General features: G+C 37.2%; 2 protein-coding genes across 3 annotated transcripts; both read right to left on the bottom strand.

The window, feature by feature from the left end:
• Positions 1–4,578: 4,578 nt before the first annotated feature.
• On the bottom strand, positions 4,579–7,659 carry LOC126610400 (pto-interacting protein 1-like). 2 transcript variants are annotated; one of them, XM_050278456.1, is made up of 8 exons: positions 7,373–7,656; positions 7,018–7,106; positions 6,577–6,827; positions 6,358–6,484; positions 5,848–6,121; positions 5,446–5,578; positions 5,173–5,259; positions 4,579–4,957 (listed from the first exon to the last, which is right to left on the bottom strand). In XM_050278456.1, the coding sequence occupies exons 2-8, from the start codon at positions 7,100–7,102 to the stop codon at positions 4,826–4,828; spliced, it is 1,089 nt and encodes a 362-aa protein (XP_050134413.1). In that variant the 5' UTR covers positions 7,103–7,106; positions 7,373–7,656; the 3' UTR covers positions 4,579–4,825. The 2 variants fall into 2 exon arrangements, with proteins under 2 accessions (XP_050134413.1, XP_050134411.1); XM_050278454.1 differs by lacking the exon at positions 4,579–4,957 and having other exon boundaries at positions 4,965–5,259; positions 7,373–7,659.
• Positions 7,660–11,639: 3,980 nt separating this feature from the next.
• On the bottom strand, positions 11,640–13,868 carry LOC126611319 (S-adenosylmethionine synthase 1-like). The gene is made up of 2 exons (XM_050279541.1): positions 13,714–13,868; positions 11,640–12,984 (listed from the first exon to the last, which is right to left on the bottom strand). The coding sequence occupies exon 2, from the start codon at positions 12,979–12,981 to the stop codon at positions 11,800–11,802; it is 1,182 nt and encodes a 393-aa protein (XP_050135498.1). The 5' UTR covers positions 12,982–12,984; positions 13,714–13,868; the 3' UTR covers positions 11,640–11,799.
• Positions 13,869–20,858: the final 6,990 nt, after the last annotated feature.

Genomic DNA, 20,858 nt, shown 5'->3' with positions numbered 1-20,858 from the left:
CTCGCATACTTAAATACTATCCTGCACCGCCACGACCACGGTGGGGTAGGGGTCAGTGATTTTCCTATTTTAGCCCTCCTTATGCAAGCAGGCCTAACGGTAACGCGAGTTGTGGGATACTTTTGTCTTTTAACACTATATTTCCTGGTTGTAGTGGGGATAACATTCCCTTGTTGAGACTAGTAACTAGTTAGGTGGGTGGGTGGTGGCGCAGATTCACAATTTCTAACGTCGAAACTGGGCAAGATGACTTTGACCAAGAAAAAAATGAAAAGAAAAAGAATGAGTCTATCTCCTGACCCTAGTTAATGCCGAAAGATTGGGGTTAGTGATTCTATGACCACTAGGCCACTACAAATCCATAAAGAAATACCCAATACATGGGGAAAAGGATCCTGCTTTTCCTCACCAGATTTTTTTTTGGAGATTATAGAGATTTTATAATCGTAATCGTTCATCGTATATTATGCGGTTAATTTTTGTTAGGTATTATTTATATTTAATTTTAAATTTTAAATTTTGAAATGATTTATGACCGCACAATGTACGATGAACGATCATGATTACGAGATTTCTAGGATTCCTAAAAAAAATATCCGGCAAGAATCCTTTTCCAATACATGACTCACGCCTTTTTTCGTATCCTTTATATTTTTTTTAACTTTTTCAAAGCTACTTTCTTCTCTTCATTACAATTTTCAGTATGTTGTAGGCCTATTTGACTAAACTATTCTAAGAGAATAGAGAGGGAAGGTTGACGGCAATAAGAGCGAGTAGATAGAGATTTAATTGTGATATGTGTGTTATATCACCCCATTATTTCTTTATTTATAGTGGTGGGATATGTTACATCCCTACCCTTTTAGAATTACAACTATAATAAGATATTAACTACTAAAGGGAATATTCAAAGATATCCCTAGATACACCAGGATTTACACAATCACATTCATCTTCTAAATATGACTGCAACACGTATTTATTTTCCAACAATAAATGTATTTATATGTATGTTTCTTTTCTTTTCTTTTTTAGGAAATACTTGTTTTATTAGGTTTTATTGAAAATTAAGAGGTGTAGTCAAACTTGAATTTAGAAGAATTTTAAAAGATTTAAAATTTCTAATGTAGTCAACCAAAGGATTTTAAAGGATTTTTAGAATCCATGCAAATCAGGGTGTAGTCAATCAAGATTTTAATAATCAATTTTAATGTCCATCCAAATCTAGGTATATTGAAAATTTAAAGATTTTGTAGAATTTCATTAAGTTGTGGATTTTGTGAGATTTAAGAGCAATAAGTATATATAACTAGGATGGCTCGGTATGGGATACTGAACCGAAAACAATATACCAAATACCGAACCGCAAAGATTCGGGATGAGATTTCAGCAACCGAAACCAATCCGAAATTTCGACTTTCCCGAATTTCAGTATTCCCGAATGTTTTTCGGTTTTTCGGTACGGTTCGAGACGCCGCCACCACCAGCAATCTCCACGGCTTCCGCATCAAGAGAATCAACTCTCTTGGCTTCTTCACAAGCCTCCTGAGAGATCTTAATACCCTTCTCCTCCACCATTCTCAGTAAGCAACGACCATGGCGGCGACTTCGAGTCCACCTCGCTCCCAATCCCACACGGCCACACCCACTCCTCTCCACAATCACATCTTCTTATGCCGTTTCTGCACAAATCCTTCAGAACCCACATGCAAAAATCCAATCTTTTTCTCTCGAACTTCAGTGATCATGAAATGGAATTATTTGTTGTGGGTTATAAATCGTGCATGCGCAGTGCTGAGGATTCATAACCCAGAGACGAGAGAGCTTCAAAGAGGATAGAGAGGGAAATGGGTCGAGGCCAGAGACGCGAGAGCTTCTTCCTATCTCTGCTTCGCAACACGAAGACTGCTTCTCTCACTGCCTCAAGAATCAAAACCAAAACAAAAGCTTTGTGCTTTTCTCCCAAACAGACAAGGCATCACCATCACATGCCTTTTCCATTTTATTTTATTTTTGTGCCTTTGCTAGTGGGACCGAAGGGCTTCTTTTTATTTAATTTTTTCTTTGCAAATGTAGTGCTGGAAAGTAGGAACCAAAACCAAAAGCAAAAGCAAAAGAAGGTCTCAAAACTTCAGAATTTCGGGAATACTGAAAAAATGAAATCTGGAAACCAATCTCATACCGAATATTTTGGTATTTTTTGGTATGGGATTATCAAAATTCAAGATAGTTTCGGTTTAGGATTTTTCGGTTTGGTTTGGAATTTTTGAGAATTTTTTTTCACCCCTATATATAACTAAGATAAAATATAATCCTACCTCACACCTTGGGATTTCAAACCCAAGAACCTCTCCCTCTTCCTCTCACACTTTATCTTCTTCCTTCATCTCTGCAATTTTTTCTTTTATCATTGCAATTTTTCTACAATTCTTTTTGCAATTTTGTGCAATTTTTTTCTTCATGGCAGAGAAGGGGAATTGGAATTGGGTTGTGAATGAAGAGGAGTAAAAGAAAGTCGCGAAAAAAAAGATTAGAGGAGTATTGACAAATAAAAAAAGGATTGGAGGAGAGAGGTTAGCTGGAACGGAAAAGAGAGAATAATTAAGTGGGGAGGAAATAGGATTGGAAAGGGGTGCGGCTGGAGACTTTTAAGTAGTTGGGTTTATGTGATAATCTTGATTTTTTATTTCAGCTTTATTTTGGTGGATTCATGACTTAAATACATTTATCACCATTTGATTTATTTGACGGTCAAGATTCAACGCTGTAAAATCTATCAAAATCTACAGAAATATGTTATATAAATCTTCTCAAGTATTCCAAAATCTATATGGATTTTGTAGACGTCTCATAATCCTATGAAATCCATCACTTAAAAAAAATCTATTAAAATCCTTTCAAATCCTAAGTTGACTACACCCCCTAAGTCGAACTAAACATAAGTTCAAACTTGTTTTAATGAAAATCAAAAGCTCATGTCTAGTTTACAAACGAGCCGAACACGAGCTTGAAAAAAATATCAGAGCCGAGCTTGAGCTTGCAGTTATGTCACGACCCGGTCATAAATTCTTGTGTAGTTAAGTTTAACTTTTGGTTAGTATCATATCTCAAATCAGCTTGAAAGCGCAAATGGTTTTTATTGGATAATCCGGGACTGGCAACAAAGAGTTAGGCAAGATAACTAACAAATGGTACGGGGGTTAGTTCGTATAATTAGTCACTCATGGTCAAATAATATAAGCACAGAATGGAACGTGCGTGACCTGGGTGTTTAGTTATACAAATTAACAAATATAGATGAAGAATTTGCATTGCACTTAGTGGTGGGTCTATAGAGGGACCTAGGTGGTCCCAGGACCCCTTGGTGATCTGAAATCCTTGATTGAAATTTCCCAAGGACCTCTTGAAGTCGAAAGCTGGTCCTTTGGATCTGTGTTCAAGCTCAGCAGTGGCGTCTTCACAGAGAAGACGACCGTGAAGAAGAAAAGAATTTTTTTTTTTAAATGATTTGGCCCAAAACACGTTGGTCCTATTGATAGGCTTCAAGAATTGGAAGAATGCAAGAAGATGTTTTGACAAACATGTTGGTCCTATTGTAGCGTCCACAATACAGCTAGAGAAACGACTAATTATCTAATGAATCAAAAGACACATATTAAAGCAATTGTGATCAAACAATTGGAAGAAGAGTGTATGAACTATCATCTTTGCTTGAATGCATCAATATATTGCACTAAGTTCTTGTTGTGATAAGGCTTTCTTTTTTGTGGCCATGATGAAAGGAATACTTCGAATCATAGGGGGAGAGCTATTTAGAGCTCTTACAATTCCTTGTGGATCATGATGAGCAAATAAAGGCCTTTGTGTTGGAAAATGCTCCAAAAAATCTCAAGCTAATAGCTCCTTCCAAATGATCTTGTAAATTCATGTAGCTTCAAAACATTTTTAGACTATGAAATTTTGTCATGGACGACTTTATTAGGATTTGTAGCTTGTAAGGTTATTTTGAGTATGATTTATGAATGAAAATGTATTATCATTTAACTTTTCAGTTGTTTTTGTCTAAATTTTTTTAATTTTTTTATTATTGAGACTTCCGAGTTTAAAATCTTAGATCAGTCACTAATTGCACTCTGCATTGCTATCGATAATAATTTGATATTTGATTGTATGATGCCATGATACTTGATTAAATAATGTCAATTTAGTATGGTAAGATTATGTCCCTATTAAATTGTTGAAGTTCATCTCTCCATTGTTTATGCAGGTTATCAGACAATCAAGAGAGTACAAAGGATTAGAACGATTTAGATAAAAAGTAAAGTGTTATTTAGCTATTTACTTTAAATTTAGCTCATATTCTAAGTTCGAGAATTTCTACCAACCCTGTGTCCGGACTGTGACAGGTTATGAGCTTTTTCAGATTCGGCTCTCGTAGGCGGCGGAGATGTTGCTATGACCAAATGCCCTCACCTTACTGAGTACACATGTTCTTCTGACACACAGATCAACATAGAAGCTCTCTTTTCACTTGTATAAATTTGCTGAAAGCATCAAATGAGAAACGATAACGTCCGCTAAGAGAAAAATACCCCCTTGCATTATGAACAAATCAAATACACCGCAAATAATGAAGCAATATGGTACACAACTGTCGAAAAGAGGAAAAAAGAAGAAAATGAAGCATATAGAACATTGTGCGAACAATATACCACCACCCTCTGAACACACTGCCTTAGTTACAATAATTGCATGCTGATTTACTCATACATGCACACATGACACACCTATAGAGGCAAAGAGAGAGACACGGAGATTGGGAGATTCACAAGTTTGGTGATTCACCGGCGGGTCCATGCCGAGCATTTAACAGGGGTTGGAGGGCTTTGACAACAATGCTCATGTTTGGGCGGAAATCGGCCTCATATTGCACGCACAGGGCAGCAACTGCAGCCATCTATAATCAAGACAGAAAAAACCATTCAGTTATAGATGTTTGATCGCATAATCAGTATTAGTAATATTGTGGTATGCTGACACACAAATGTATGGGGAGAAATGGAAAAGATAGATGTTCAGCAACACCACCCTCGTGCCAATAGAAACAAGAAATAACCGGAATTGCATATTTGTGCATGTGTGTATTATGTATGTACATGATCTAGTTATTACCTTTGCAACCGCCTTTGGTGGGTACTCTCCTCCTAGTCTTGAATCAATGCACTGCCTAACTTTGTCTTCACTAAGCTTTGGTGTAGCCTAACACAGTCCAAATACTTTAAAAATCAGTTCACTTGGCCCCCCAAAGAAATAATAATAACAAGAATGAGAACATATTCTTATCTCTACAATTCAAAATAATAACAAGAACGAGAACATATTCTTATCTCTACAATTCAAAAAACAGATGGCACGTGCTATGCATAAAGAGCACAGATACAGTACCCATGTTACTAGACTCTGCTGCCCCCGTGGCAATGTATGATCAACAGGTTTTCGTCCAGTCAAAAGCTCAAGCAGGACAACACCAAAACTGTAAACATCACTCTTGGCATTCAACTGTCCAGTCATTGCATATCTGCAAACCACAAATAAAATTACTGAATATTGGGGATCATGACATGCACCCTGATACCAAACTTTCAGGATGCAGTATTTAGTAAATTAGGTAGGTTATTGTCTAGCCTTTAAAACTTAGGTTGGTAATTTTAAAATAACATGTATTTATTCTTTCAACAAAGGATCCTCAGCAATCAAGAACAACATACTCTGATTTCAAGTTTAGAATAGAGCAAATGCGGTACGTCGTTACTAGATGAAATCTTTGAAGAACTATTAAAAGCTTACTCAGGGGCATGATAACCAAAAGTTCCTAGCACACGAGTGGAGTGAAGACGTGCTGCATTATCAGGAGCTTGATTGGACAAATCAAAGTCTGCAATCTTAGCAACATCATCATCAAATATTAGTACATTGCTAGATTTGATGTCGCGATGAATGATGTGGGGATCAGCCTTTTCGTGCAAATACTCAAGCCCTTTTGCAGCACCCACGGCAATTTTCACACGTTGCGCCCACGACAAAACTGGACCAGGCTGTGCCCCTTTAACACCTTTCCTTCCTGCATTAGCAAAATAATCAGGTCAAATACTATAGAGTAACAGCAAAAACAGCCCTCAAGTAGTCTATTCTCACTCAATGAAAGAAACTGCTTACGCTAGAATTAAGATTAGACAATAAAAAGCAACTTAGTTGATTGCCTTGCACAAAAAAATGCATCAATAAAGACTGCGCGGCTATATAGAAACATTAAACTCAAACGTACCCTTAAGGTTCACTTTTATCTCTCTTACATACCGTGTAGAATATCATGAAGAGATCCATTAGATGCAAACTCATAGGCAAGAACACGTGAAACCCCATCAACGCAGTAACCAAGTAGTTGAACAAAATGGTCGTGTTTCAGCCTTGACACCATAGAAACCTGTATCCGTCATTCATCGATTTAGAAATGAATTTTAACTTGTTTCAACAACACGGCAATAACAAAAATAAAAACAGGTTCCCTTGTCTAACCTGCGCCAGAAATTCCTCATCAGGTTGTTTGCTGGCATCCAACTTCTTGATTGCTGCATGCTGCCCACTTTTAAGCACCCCATAGTATACTCTTCCATACGAACCCTCTCCGATCAGAGCACTGGTCCCAAAGCCTTCCGTAATCTCCTTTAGTTCGTCTATTGGTATCGTAGGAACTTCGATAGGCTGGACCCTTACGGGTTGAGCGCCTCTGGGTGCCGTTCCTGAAGCATGATGACTTCCCTCATTTCCTGTGACGAGATTCAACTCAGTACGAAATTGATAAAATTGGCGACGGAAACAAACAGATACAAGCAGAAATTAAGTAAACTTTACAAACTTTCCAAAAAACGGAACACTGCGAAATAATAGTTAGTTGAAGTGTATGAGGCTAGATGCAACACAAGGCCTCAGCTATAAGAGAGTGGATTGGATCATTACCTGCCGGATTTTTCACCGTGTATTGACCTCCATGGTCGTTCGCTTTATGCATACCATCGTCTTCGCAACAGCCGAAGCAGCCCATGATTCTTTACCCACACAAAAACAAAACTAAAATTAGTACAAATGTAATTATACAAGTTTCAGAACGTGTTATGTAATCAGTAATCAAATTCAGTTCAGCCATCGAACACGGAGATCAAACAAATTGCCATCTAAAACAAAAATTCGTAATTTTTTCACATAAAATTAAAAAAGGTGAAAAACGAGTAGATCGATATCAGCAGCTGAGAATTCGAGTAAAGAATCGGAAAATGAGAAAGCTTTAAAACAGAGAGATCGCAAGAGAGCGTACCTGAAAGAATGAAAAATTAGAGAAAAAAAGGAGACGCCGGTGCTGCTTGCTGTTGTTGTAAACTAATTACAAGAGACTAATCTTGTGTGGGGTGTCTGTCAGTGTGTGTGTAGAGAGAGAGAGAGAGAGAGAGAGATCTGAGAGCTCCAAATCCGGCGGAGGAAGCGCGGCGCAGGATAAGCTGGAAGGGGTGCGCAGGATAAGAGGACACCAGCGAAAGAGGGAAGGAGGTTGAAGTCTTTGTAATTATTATTAGTTCGTATTTTAGAATATTTTGTTTAGGTAATCTTAGAATTTAAGAATGTATATTTATTATGTTTAAATTTGGTGTTGGCCAAACTTGACTGGGTACGGAGTCCATTGACTCCTTCCTTCCTTGTTTTCGACTTGGATCGCTTACTTTCGCGTGGCTTCTTCCCCGTCAAAGTTACGTACGTAGATTCATAAATAATTATTAATCCCCTTTCATTCAAGTTCTAGTTAGGTACTCTACAAATTCATTGTAATTTCTTAGTCCCCATTCATTTCCTTTTCCTTCAAGTTGTGCGAGCTTTCCGAAGATTTAATTGTAACGCGCGAACTTGCTAATTGCGTCGTAATTTCTAGGTCTTTAACCAAATAGGAACGAGTCGGATTCAAACCTTTATTTTGATTGGTTGGTTTTCATGTAACCTTTTCTATTCCATACTTGGCCATGCTTTAAGTCTTAATATGTTCTCCTTTTGGGCTCATACATTCAATTGATTATTATTATTTTAATACATGAGCTATTTTATTACATATTGACGACATATTAGTCATTTTCTCATGCAATTCTGGTATTACATGAGGTGACAGACATCTTACTTTTAACGTTCATGTCAACGCTAAAACATAGTCGTTGATCATAATAAATGCATACATGAGAGTTTGAATCAGAATTGAGCCGTATTCCAAATTTTAATTCGTTTTTTACTAAACCAAATCCTTCGATTTTCAGTTGATTAAAACCTTAACATATTTCTTTCTTTGTTGTGTGAGAAAGAATAAAAATGGAACAAATCAAAATTTTCAGAAAACCGCAAAAGGAAAAGCTCTGAAATAGAAGATTACTTTTCTTTTGCTTTATAGATGCCAACAGTGGCTTTTGCTTGGTTCTTTTGAAAACACCATCACTGATGGCATAATTAGAGAAATTTTTCAGTGTGACCGTCATATCGGGGTGATACACCTTCTGTTGTTATATAAATGGTGGAATATGTGTGTTCAAAAGTTATTAACTTAAAAAATAAAATTTCCCACCACTTACATAAAAACACATGCCGTACCATCCGTGTTTCGGCCACAACTAAAAATTTCTCATAACCGGCTTAAGCTCACAACGCATGACGATGCATAGTTTGTCAACGTGTAATCACGCACGCACTGCCAAATTGCCAATGCCTCGAGAAAACGGGTGCATATATGCATGAAAAATGCAACAAAATAGTAAAGCAATGCAGCTAGCACTTGCAGGCGCCTTCCTCATCTCGACCATATGTCCTTATTCCATATAACTTCTTTTTTTTGGTCGATATGCCATTAAACTATTCAATTTCTCTACTTTTCCACCAAATCCCAGTTCACAGATTCCTACTTTTTAACTATTGCCCATGCATGTATAATTGTACGTCTGGTAATGACAATTTTGGCCTCCTGAACTTCGTCTCCTGCTTTCAGAAATATAAAATACCCTTAATTACTAAAGGGCATGTTTGGTATTTGAAATCATACCCATCTCTGAAGCATTCTCCTCAGTCAGTATATAAACTCCTGCGTATTCCTCATACTTGGCCATCAACTGAGCTTGCTATCTCTCCTTCTCAGCAGCGACCGGCCGTCCACCGACCTAATTGAGAGTGAGAGAGAAAATGGAGGTGACAAAGAGGCCTTTGGGAATGTTCGCAACGGGCTTAGCTCTTCTTCTTTGCTTTGCTGCTGCACAGGTGCGCTCAAAGTCATTATACACGTTTATATTGTACTTGTAATATCTGCTCTTCTCTGTCCCAATCAGTGCATGCATCCGCAATCCACATTATAGCCTTGTTGCAGCGTTGCATATACTCGACGTGGAATTGCATTAAAATGTGGTGACACTTAAGCCTTTTTAGGTGAAACTAGCTTTTGCTACAAGAGCTAGAAAAGTTGATTTTGGCCCAAATTTCCTAACATATTTTAGGGAAATGGGGCAGTTAAATATATTTACCTTCTCTTTTCTCTATCGTTTTTACAAAACTTTAATCTTGGTTTTTTTTTTACCTGATCAGGTAATGTTCATGGCTTTATTCGTTTAATGATACATCTTACTCTTTAACAAGACATTCTTTGAGCCGGAAAAGGACCGCATCTTATCCATAAAAAAGGAGGGGATACTATGAAGTGCTTGCCAAATGTTATGTCATTACATAGGTCTTCCAATGGATCCAGAAAGAAAACTAGGACAAAAAAGAAAATAATGATATACGGTAGATGGCTTGTACGTAATTTTGAATAAATTTTTATCTATTAAAATGATTAGAGCATAAAATAAAAAAAACATTAATTATGGATGGGTAAAGAATTTCAAAGAGTAAGTTTATAAATAATAAATGTGCTATAATTACTTAAACATGGTAAGTTTTAAAAATAGAAACTTATATTAGATTTTGAAAACCATTCAGGTTAGGTTAAAATCTAAAAACAATCTTATTGAAACCCTAAAATCTAAAAGGCGATAAACCCTAAAATCACTTGTTGTATCTAGAAGAAAACATAGCACAATTTGAGAAAAAAAAATTATTCAGAATATACGGAAGCAATTGAAGATGTTTGCAATCATAGGAAGGGCATGATATATACAAATTTTTTTCAAGGAGATTTATTTGTTTGATTTAAGAAATGGAAGTGAAGATTTTGATTGTTTTCTTAGGATATCGGAAACGGTGGGGCAGTTGCAACATTAACATGGTGCATTGCAAAACCGTCGGCAGATGTTGAAAAGCTTCGGCACAACATTGATTATAGCTGCGGCCAAGCAGGAATAGACTGCAGGCCGATTCAGCCAGGTGGCGGTTGTTTCAGCCCAGAGAATGCCGTCTCACATGCTTCTATTGCCATGAATTAATCTGTTTTTCAGGGCCACCGGAAAGCACTTTTGGGACTGCCATTTCAATGGCACTGGCTTAGTCGTTTCTCAGAATCCATGTACGTCTCCAACCCCCTGCCGCTTTTGCTCCAATTCTCCTTTTATTTATTTATATAATTATTATTGAGTTTCAGTCTTTCATATTACTAATGCAATTGTAATATTTGATTGGATGGCAGCTGTTGGCACCTGTGAGTATCTAGTGTGACGACGGATCATGATTCATGGGGATATTTGATTAGTCGAGCAAGGACCTACATCAATAATGCAGAGATATATTCTCCCCTGTCAAAATTTAATCAGTTATTTTTCGAACTGTACTTGTTGTTTTGTACTTTCAATCGAATTTTACTTGTTGTTTTGTTATCTCATGTGCACTACTCGGTTACTTTTGTTTTCAATCAACTTATGTCAGTATTTGGCGCACTCTTTTTTCATTCCCACCTCTTTAACCCTTCAAAAGGTAAAAACTTTAAAAGGAGTTTGTAACTTAATTGATCAAGGACAGTATGCTTTTTACACAAAATCCTGATTTTGAGTTCAATTCCTTACTATCACTTGTAGATATAAAATAAAAAGAATTTTTGGTGCGATGGCAAGTGCCTTCGCCCATGAGCGGTAGGTCTCGGGTTCGAGCCTTGGGAGCAGCCTCTCCATAAATGGGGGTAAGGCTAGCCGACATTCACCTCTCCCAGACCCTGCGTAAAGCGGGAACCTTGTGCACTGGGTACGACCTTTAGTGTAACATATGATGCGGCAAGTAATGTATATATATTTGTTGTATGATTAAATATAAAAGTTATGAATAAAATATATTCAAAATTAACAAGGAACATGGTAAAAGAAAATTGATTAGTAGATGCAGACAAATAATAAATAGCTATAAAATTTAGAATTTTTTTTATCTAAATACAAAATAACTCTGGCTTGAAAGTTCTGAGTTTTCTATTCTCCATATTCATTCCAATTTCAATTCCATTATGAAGAAAATATTTGTATTTAGAAATTTTATTTCATTGACGCGTTAATTCTTCTCTAAAAACAACTTCGACAAAATTCTATTTCTTTTTATACGGACATTGGTGATGAACATATCATATTACAGAAAACAGAAAGCCGAACAAATAATAGGAAAAAAGACCTTAAAAATAAAAAGTATGAAATTAGAACATTAGAAATTTCCTTTTCAAGTTGTAGAAGAGCAGCAATTAAAACACGCAAATTATTCATCCAGTGCCAATTAATGCAAAAGCTTCGGCAGCAGGGGCGGTATTTGATCCATCTCTCAAGACTGAGGCTTCTCCCACTTGAGGGGCTTCACAACCTCCCAGGTGAAATCTGGGTCGTCCCTTCCAAAGTGTCCGTAGGCAGCTGTCTTCAAGAACCTTCCACCGCCACCCCTCTTGAGATCGAGGTTGATGGTGATCATACCAGGCCTGAAGTCGAAGGTCTCCTTCACAATTTTAAGGATTTCCTTGTCAGGGATCTTTCCAGTTCCATATGTGTCAACGAAAACCGACAAGGGCTCTGGCACACCAATGGCATAAGACACCTGCACGATGGCCCTGCGAGCCAGCCCATTTGCTACAATGCTCTTGGCAGCCTGCCTCACAATGTAGGCGCCACTCCTGTCGACCTTGGTAGGGTCCTTTCCGGAGAAAGCACCACCACCATGGGCCCCCCATCCACCGTAAGTGTCAATGATGATCTTGCGTCCGGTAAGACCTGCATCACCATGAGGACCGCCAATCACAAAGCGGCCTGAGGGGTTAAGGTGGAAAATTGTCTTCTCATCAAGGTACTTCTCAGGGACAACAGGCTTAATGACATGCTCCTTGAGGTCAGCGGCAATCTCATCGTTTGTGACAGTCTCATCATGCTGGGTGGAGATTAGAACAGTGTGGACACGCACTGGAACCATAGCTCCATTTTCCTTGTAGTACTCAACGGTAACTTGGGTCTTGCCGTCGGGTCTCAACCAGGGGCAGGTACCATTCTTCCTGACCTCAGTGAGGCGAGCACCAAGCTTGGTGGAAAGCACATGGCTAAGAGGCATCAATTCGGGGGTTTCGTCAGTGGCATATCCAAACATGTGACCCTGGTCACCAGCACCAATCTCCTCAGGTCGCTTGGTAAAGTGACCATGAACGCCCTGGGCAATATCTGGGCTCTGCTGCTCAATGTTAACCAGGACCTTGCAGTTATCGGCATCAAGACCCACGTCATCAGAAACAAATCCAATGGCGCGGCAAGTGTCACGAACAATCTTCTCATAGTCAACATTGGCCTTGGTAGTGATCTCTCCAAACACCATGACCATGTTGGTCTTGGTGCATGTCTCACAGGCGACCTTGCTGTCAGGGTCCTGGGCAAGGCAGGCATCTAGCACTGCATCAGAGATCTGGTCGCACAGCTTGTCGGGGTGACCCTCGTTCACGGATTCAGATGTGAATAGGAAAGTCTCCATTCTCTACACAAGATAACAGTGTACCAAAGACACATCCATATCAATATAAGCAACAAAGAGAAGTCATAGCTCTAACAACACGAAAGAATAAAGATAAAAAATTCGTATATCACTAAATTCGCAATTGTCGTAAACCTGAATGCCACATCAATTGTACTTTTGAATTTAACAAAAGTAAATATTCCCACAGAAAAGCAAATACAGAGTGAACAAACATATCACTAAAGCAGTTAAGCATCACACATCAGATCAGATATAAAGCCCAACGGAATCTGCACTCCAAAACAGATACAGTGAATGACAACGTCAAGCTCATCTTCAAGAAAAGGGCAGTTCACTAAAATATCCACCATTAGCAGGGCCCTACTAAGAAGTACAGTATTACAAGTCACACCAGTCTAAGAAAAATCTTCAGAATACATAAACTTGCAGCCACAGGGAAAAATGGTAATCCCATAAAACTACAAATTATCAGATCTGCAAATTTTACTGAAACAAAATCCAAACACTTGAATTTAACTTGTCAAATCACAGAACACAAGGCGAAAATGCTAACGAAAAACAATCACTTCAAGTTAAACCTGCCAGATCTTTCATTTTTTTCCAAAGCGAAACTTATAAAGTCCCCCTAAAAATCCCCCAAACCACCAGCCCGCTCACATTATAATCAAACCACAAACAGCAAGGACAAGGAAAACGAAAACCCAACAGAGAAAAGCGCTAAAATGGTACCTCTGAAGCGCGGATCTGGAAGTGGAGGAAGTTGGAGGGAAGAAGAAGGGGGCTGTGCTTTTCGAACCACACCCTTTACGCAGAGAAAGCGGAAGAAGATCGAACGACTGCAAATGTCCGAAATGCCTCTTATTCGTATTTATATTATTTAATCAACCTCACCGGTTTACCGGACGCCTCCGTTTCGATTTGTTTTATCTTCGTCGGTCATTAACCATAGAATGGTTGCGAAAAGATCAGCCGTTGGATGTGAGCAAATCCAGGGCCAAGATTAATCCAGGGTTTGGTGAGAATATCTAGTACTTGGGCCGTAGGTATTACCGGCTGTTGTTTGTCTTTCACCAACCCTAACCGGTAGTCGGCCCACAGGGCTTGGCTTCTTCGGTTTCAATGGCTTGGCTTTGATGTATATGCATGCAAATCTCGTCCAAAAACCAGCCTTTTTCTTTTTCTTTTTTTTATTTTTTATTTTTATAAATGTGAAAACTACAAACAAATAAAATAATGAGAAAAAAAAGAAAATCTTGGTTTATTTCTAGAATAAATAGATTTTGTTGAGGTTCACATCGATATCAAATCAAAATCAGATATTCATAAATAATTTACCTTTTCTAAGTTAATTATTTGCCTTTTTTCGATGAAGGTTCAATTTTTTTTTGTCAAACCAATAAATATACAATATTGATTGATGTCGCAAAAGAGTTCAAAAGTGTAAATGTGATCTCATTGTTTAACAGATAAAAATACAATATCTAGTGGCGCATCGACGGCCGAATTTCGTTGCTGACTTGCAGAGTAAAAAATTAGACCGGCGGGTCATATAGCCCGAAACTCAATAAAATGATTTAAAACTGACCCAACCCAATTTACCATGAGTGGATTCTTGGGCGGTTTGTTCAAAAAATTGCCCACTCACAATTGAGGAGTGACTGAAGAGCCACCTGCTTCTTCGATCGTTTTCTCCATTATTTTCCTAACCCCATTAATGAACCCATAACATACAAATGAAAGTGGGACAATTACTAGTGAAGTTACTAAAAAGACCTTTTGGAACTAGACCGTGAATTTTAGTGGCAATGGCATTTTAGTCTTCGCGGAGCCACCGACAACACAGTGAGAACATTTGAGCTGGGAACAGAAAGCACCAGGTGTCCTCCTCTTCCATAAAATCATTTATTTTCTTGAAAGGGGAACGTGTCACCTATTTTTGGAGAGCAATTCAGAGAACAATGGTGTTTCCGTCTAATAACATATTGTCATATGTTATTTTACTACACTTGATATTGTATCAGTAGATTTAGCATGTCACAGTGATCGTGCATCTAGTACATCTAATCATTCTTCTATTTTTAGGTCACAATAAGATCTTCAAATAACAAAGTTTGGCTACTAAACAATTAACAGTATTTCTTATTAAAAAGTCAATGTGGTTGATCCCTTGTTTGATACATGTTAAGTTCTTCTCTCTGGAAAAAAAATAAAATAAAAAAATGAACGTGTATCAAACCAAGGAGCAACTACATTAACTTTTTAACACAAATGCTGTTAATTATTCAGCATCTAAACTTGGTTTGTAAGTATATTATATAAAAGTTGGCATTGATAAGTGAGCCACATTTAAAAATTCATCAATAGAAGACAATAACACAAAAACCCCACATTCTTTATTTTTCTTTTTTTTTTTTGCTTTGGTTGGAAACAAAAAGAAAACTAAACTCAATAAATTAAAGTAGAGAAGAAGATATTGTTGATTGTTTGTACTCAATGAAACTTATTATTTATGAGAATCCTTGCCAATCAAATAATTCTTCATGTACAAGTTTTAAGATATCTCTAACTGAATTACATTTATTGTCCGAAATACAAAAACAAAAGTTATTCCATAAATGCTTAAAAAAAAGAAAAGAAGAAGTTAAATCCGCTATCGTATTCATTTATGTTTTTCATGTTATAGGATATTCATATTTTGATAATTACTAATAACCGAATGTATTTCATTAGGCACGATATACGATAAATTAGGCTAATTACTAAATTAAATAACAAGTGTGATTGAACTTATTAATTTAAATAACAACTTGACATAGGTTAAATTAGTCGAATTTAAGGATTTAACTTATTATTGTCTCGACTTGCACCAAACGAGACATGAGTGATACTTACTTGGTCACCAACCCAATTGAGTCATTCACCAATGCACTCGTTTTTTTCTTGAAGATATTTTTTAGTGTGACCGTCATACGAGATGGTACACCACCTGTCTGTATATAAATGGTGAGTTATGTGTGTTAAAAGATTAATAACTTAAAAATTAAAATTTTTCATCACTTGCATAAAAACACGTGATATATCATATGTATTTCCGTCACAACTAAATATTTCTCTTTTTCTTTAGGAAAGAGTGGGGAACATAATTTAAAGAACCAATCGAACAGCAAGGCCAAGAAGTTTGAATCCAGCTGCCATGCCATGGCTTTCGCAATGACTTGGCATCAACTAAGCAAAAGTGGCACGTATTGTAGCGGTTGGGTTTTGTCTAGGGCCCGGCTAAGGTACGTGCGATTCCCAGTTCCCGCCCAACACAAAAAAAAAAAAAAACAAAACAAAATAAAACGAAAAGCTAAAAGGTATAGACAGATTTGTAATATTTTTGGACTAAATTCCCGTAAGCTTGGGGTAACCGGCACCTATGACCTGCGAACTTTTTTAATTATGACGGGAATACAGATGGTACACCATGTGTTTTTATATAATTGGTCGAAATTTTTTATTTTTAAGTTATTAACCTTTTAACACATATAACCTACTATTTATATATAGACACGTGATATATCACTTTGTGTGTGAGAACACTGAAAAATCTCTCCTATGACCTGGGGTTTTGGTGGGTGAAATTGTTTTGACTTTTGAGTGCCCAATGATTAAAAAGGACAGAATTTTAAATAAATATCTTTCTTTTTTGTTTTGGTTCAAAAATTTTTAAACAAATATTAAATATCATAAAATCCTTTTATATTATTTTTCTAACGGTTGGTGAAGTTGTCGGCCTTCCAATCTTATATTGGACCTGTAAACTTGACCAACTCATGTCCCTTCCCTCGTACAAATTACAAAAGCCCAAGAATACAGAAATTTATTTTAATTGAAATGTTGCATATGGGATTTAGACAACGTAGAAGATTTGATCCAAGGATGTGGTCATAACCAACAGACGGATGGATGGATAATTTGTGGTTGAGCTGAATTTATGATTGTGTGAGAATTGGATTCAAACGCAAGTTAAAACATGTGTTTTTGGATGAAATGTCAAACTAGTATTATGTCTTTCTAATTTAGAACTACACAAACTTCATTGTATAATAACATCTCACAAATGCATCGAAATCGAAAAAAATAGAGTTGGGGTTAGCTAGGCCACTGAAAAATCTCTCATCTCCTAACGCTAATTCACAGAAATCTAAGAAACTATCACTGCACATAGTGCATGTTGAGAATAGTTTCTTACATGGATCCTTAACCAATGATGATTCATATCATTGGATGATCCACAATCGTCCTTAATGATATGTGGCAATAGGGATATAACACATGCCCCTTTTAGAATGGTCAATTGATTTTTATTTTTTGAATACATCAATATTTTTACACTAAGAGAATGAGGAATTCGGTTAAGTCACACAATGGACAACCTAATATGGAATCGAATTCGCCATCCACAAAATTCGAATTTAAGACATCTCATTTCCAAATGAAAAAGAATACTATAAGACCGTAGCACTATGTGGTAGACAAATTTTTGGAACACTCAGCTATCACCCTCTCCTTTTCTTTTTAAAAAATACAATGCTAAACCCTTTTTCACTGAAATATTTATAGAGTTTAACTCTTAAATCAAATACACCCCCCTCTCCTCCAATAAACCTTTGACCAACTCGATTAATATCGGTTTTCCACGAGTGAGATAGATATGTTTGTGGCGGTAGTGCAACATATTTTCCAAAGAAATCATTGGTATCACCAAGAGTATTACCATCCCAATCCCGACCAGAAGACCCATTCCCATGAACACCAACATCACCTTCACTTGGTAACCCGAACACTAGAAAAAAAAAATGCAATGGACTAAAGTATGGACGATAAAAATATAGAAAAAACCAACGTGAGATACAATGCATGGTCAATTTTTAGCCGTTTCAAAATACGTGAGATACAATGCATGGTTAATTTTTAGCCATATCAATTTTGAAACAAGCAACATATGTTGTATTATTATTGCCCATCTAAATTGAGTATGTAAATTATGTCAAACTTTATGTCACTCCAGCACATTTTTCATTTTATTGACATACATACAATGAAGTCACAACTAAATAGTTAGTAATAAGTTTATTTTATTTATTTTTAAATAGTTTTCGCATCTACAACTTGTGTGCTTTTATAGCATCATAAATATTTGAAGATGTCAATGTGAGAATTGAAGATTTCTGATTACGGAATTTTCTTCTGCTCTTGCGATTGTGTAGAAGAGTCTCTAAACATGAACTTTCTCACTCCTTCGCTAGAACAATAACATTTTTTACCGACACATTCACAATTACGGCCATCACAATCCTGAGGTTTTTGGCAAACTCCAGGAAGCTGAAAATCATGTGCTTCGGCTCCAAGATTCACACTTTCCACAAATATATTTTTTATTATTAAATAAAAAATATACATGCTATTATTGTTAAGGGTAGTAATGCAAATGATGCTAAGTGAGTGTTGTTAGAGTTGTTGTGAGAAGTTTGTTATACCTTACTTAGTCAATAAGTTAGATAGTTATCCTATATGAAAATGATGGTATATATACCATAGTGTAGCATTATTCAATACACAGAAAATTACAATTTCACTTCTCTCTTGTTCTATTGCTCTTACTGAATCTCTCTCTTTGAAGTCTAACATGGTATTTATCGCCGGTGTCTAACGACCTCTGACGATTCTTCGTCTCCCTGCGTTCTCTGTGTTTTCTCTACGCTACAAACAATGGCAGTCTCTCCTCCACCTCTCTCTGATTCTACATCGCAACCGTTTCCTACTGATTCTTCAGCCCAAAATTCGTGCCCTAATTCGGTCAATTCTTCGATCACGATTCAGAACATTGGCTAGCTGGTCCCGATCAAGCTGACAACTGCAAATTGGATCACATGGAATGCTTTATTTGCACCGATCTTTCGCCGGTACAATCTCACTGGAATGATTGATGGTTCCTTGGTGGCGCCGCCTAAGTACCTTCTTGATTCTACAGGACGTTACACTTCGACTGTGAATCCTCAATATGTGATGTGGTTTGAGAACGATCAGAACATTATAATCAGGATAAATTTGACACTCTCGAATTCTCTGATTCCTTACACTGTTGGTGTTACCTCTGCTCATGATCTGTGGGCAAAATTGGAGTCTTTCTTGCGACGGCATCTCAATTACACATTCATGAACTCCGTTCCCGCCTTCGAACAATTACTAAAGGTGATTCCACTGCGGCTGCTTATCTTTAACAAATTGAGGAAATCGCTGATGCTTTTGCGACTACTGGTGCTCCGATTGATGATTCGGAACTCATCTATATTATTCTTCATGGATTACCACCTAATATGATGCCTTTATTGATACTATTCAGTTTCGTCTTGGTTTAACCACTATTGATGAGTTACACGGCTTGTTACTCAGTAAAGAGATTCAATTGGCAAATCACAAAAAGTCTCCATTAGCGCCTTTTCAAGTTTATAATTCCTCTGCTGGCAATCTTCCTACACCACTCGGTGACTCCAATTCTCAGGCGTATTATGTTTAACAAAGCTCCAATTTCAATTCTTCACAAGGCCGTGGCATGGATTGAAATTTTTCTAACCCTATAAATTTTCAGTATCGTCCCAATCACTCTTGCTCTTCCAACTTTCGCCCGAATTTCTCTCGCCAAGGTCAACAGAAGAATAATAGTGGCTCCAGATCCAATTTCAATAATTTTACTTGAAGAAATTCATGTCAAATTTGTCGTCAACTTGATCATGAGGCTATTGATTATCCACATCGTATGAATCCTAGTTATGGCAATAAGAATTCACAAACAGCCTATCATGCTCAGACTTCTTCCACTGCTCCAACATGGCTTCTTGATACTGGTGCCAGTTCTCATATGACCAACAGTTACACCAATCTTCAAAGTCCTGAATCCTACAATGGTCCTGAGCAGGTCTATATTGGCGACGGTAAAGGATTGCCTATTACTCACTCTGGTTCTTCTAGTATTCATACTTATACTCATACGTTTGATTTGAACAATGTGTTGCATGTTCCTGATCTGAAACAAGATTTGATTTCTGCAAATCGATTTATAGTTGATAACTGGTGCTTCATTCATCTCTATCATTTTCACTTTATTGTGAAGGATCTCACTTTTGGGAATGAGCTTTTTAAAGGTCCTGTCAAAGCTGGATTCTATCCCTTTCTTGCACCCTCTGTTGCTGGAAATCATCATGCTTATATAACCTGTACAAAAGCTTCTCAGGGCATCTGGCATCAACGTTTGGGCTATCCCTCTTTCAAGATTTTAAATAAACTAGCTTCAAAGTCTAGTATCTCTCTTTCTGATAGGATAAATAAATTTGTGTGCTCCAGTTGTGCTTTAGGAAATGTTCTCGCAAATCATTTTCTTCTGTTTCTTGTAACACAAGCAAACCTCTTGAGCTATTGCACATTGATGTATGGGGCGCTTATTTCTTCTGTTAATGGATATCAGTATTATCTTCTCTTGGTCTACGATTTTACTAAGTATTCTTGGTTCTTTCCATTGAAGTACAAATCTGAAGTTTTCAGTACATTTGTTCATTTCAAATCAGTGGTTGAAAACATGTTGAGATTCAAGGTTATTAGTGTGCACTCTGACTCTAGTGGTGAATTTGTCAATCATAACTTCTCGGGTTTCTTTCAAACACATGAGATCTCTCATCAACTCAATTGCCCTTAAACTCTAGAGCAAAATAGTTGTGCTGAACGAAAGCACATGCATTTAGTTAAAACTGCCGGACTATTCTTGCAGCATCCCAAGTTCCTCATATCTTTTGGGTTGAAACATTTTCAACAGCCCTTTATCTCATCAATCAAAT

The sequence above is a fragment of the Malus sylvestris genome, chromosome 17, assembly GCF_916048215.2.
Source record: "Malus sylvestris chromosome 17, drMalSylv7.2, whole genome shotgun sequence".
Lineage (NCBI taxonomy): Eukaryota > Viridiplantae > Streptophyta > Magnoliopsida > Rosales > Rosaceae > Malus > Malus sylvestris.
This window is presented reverse-complemented; position numbering and strand designations above follow the sequence as displayed.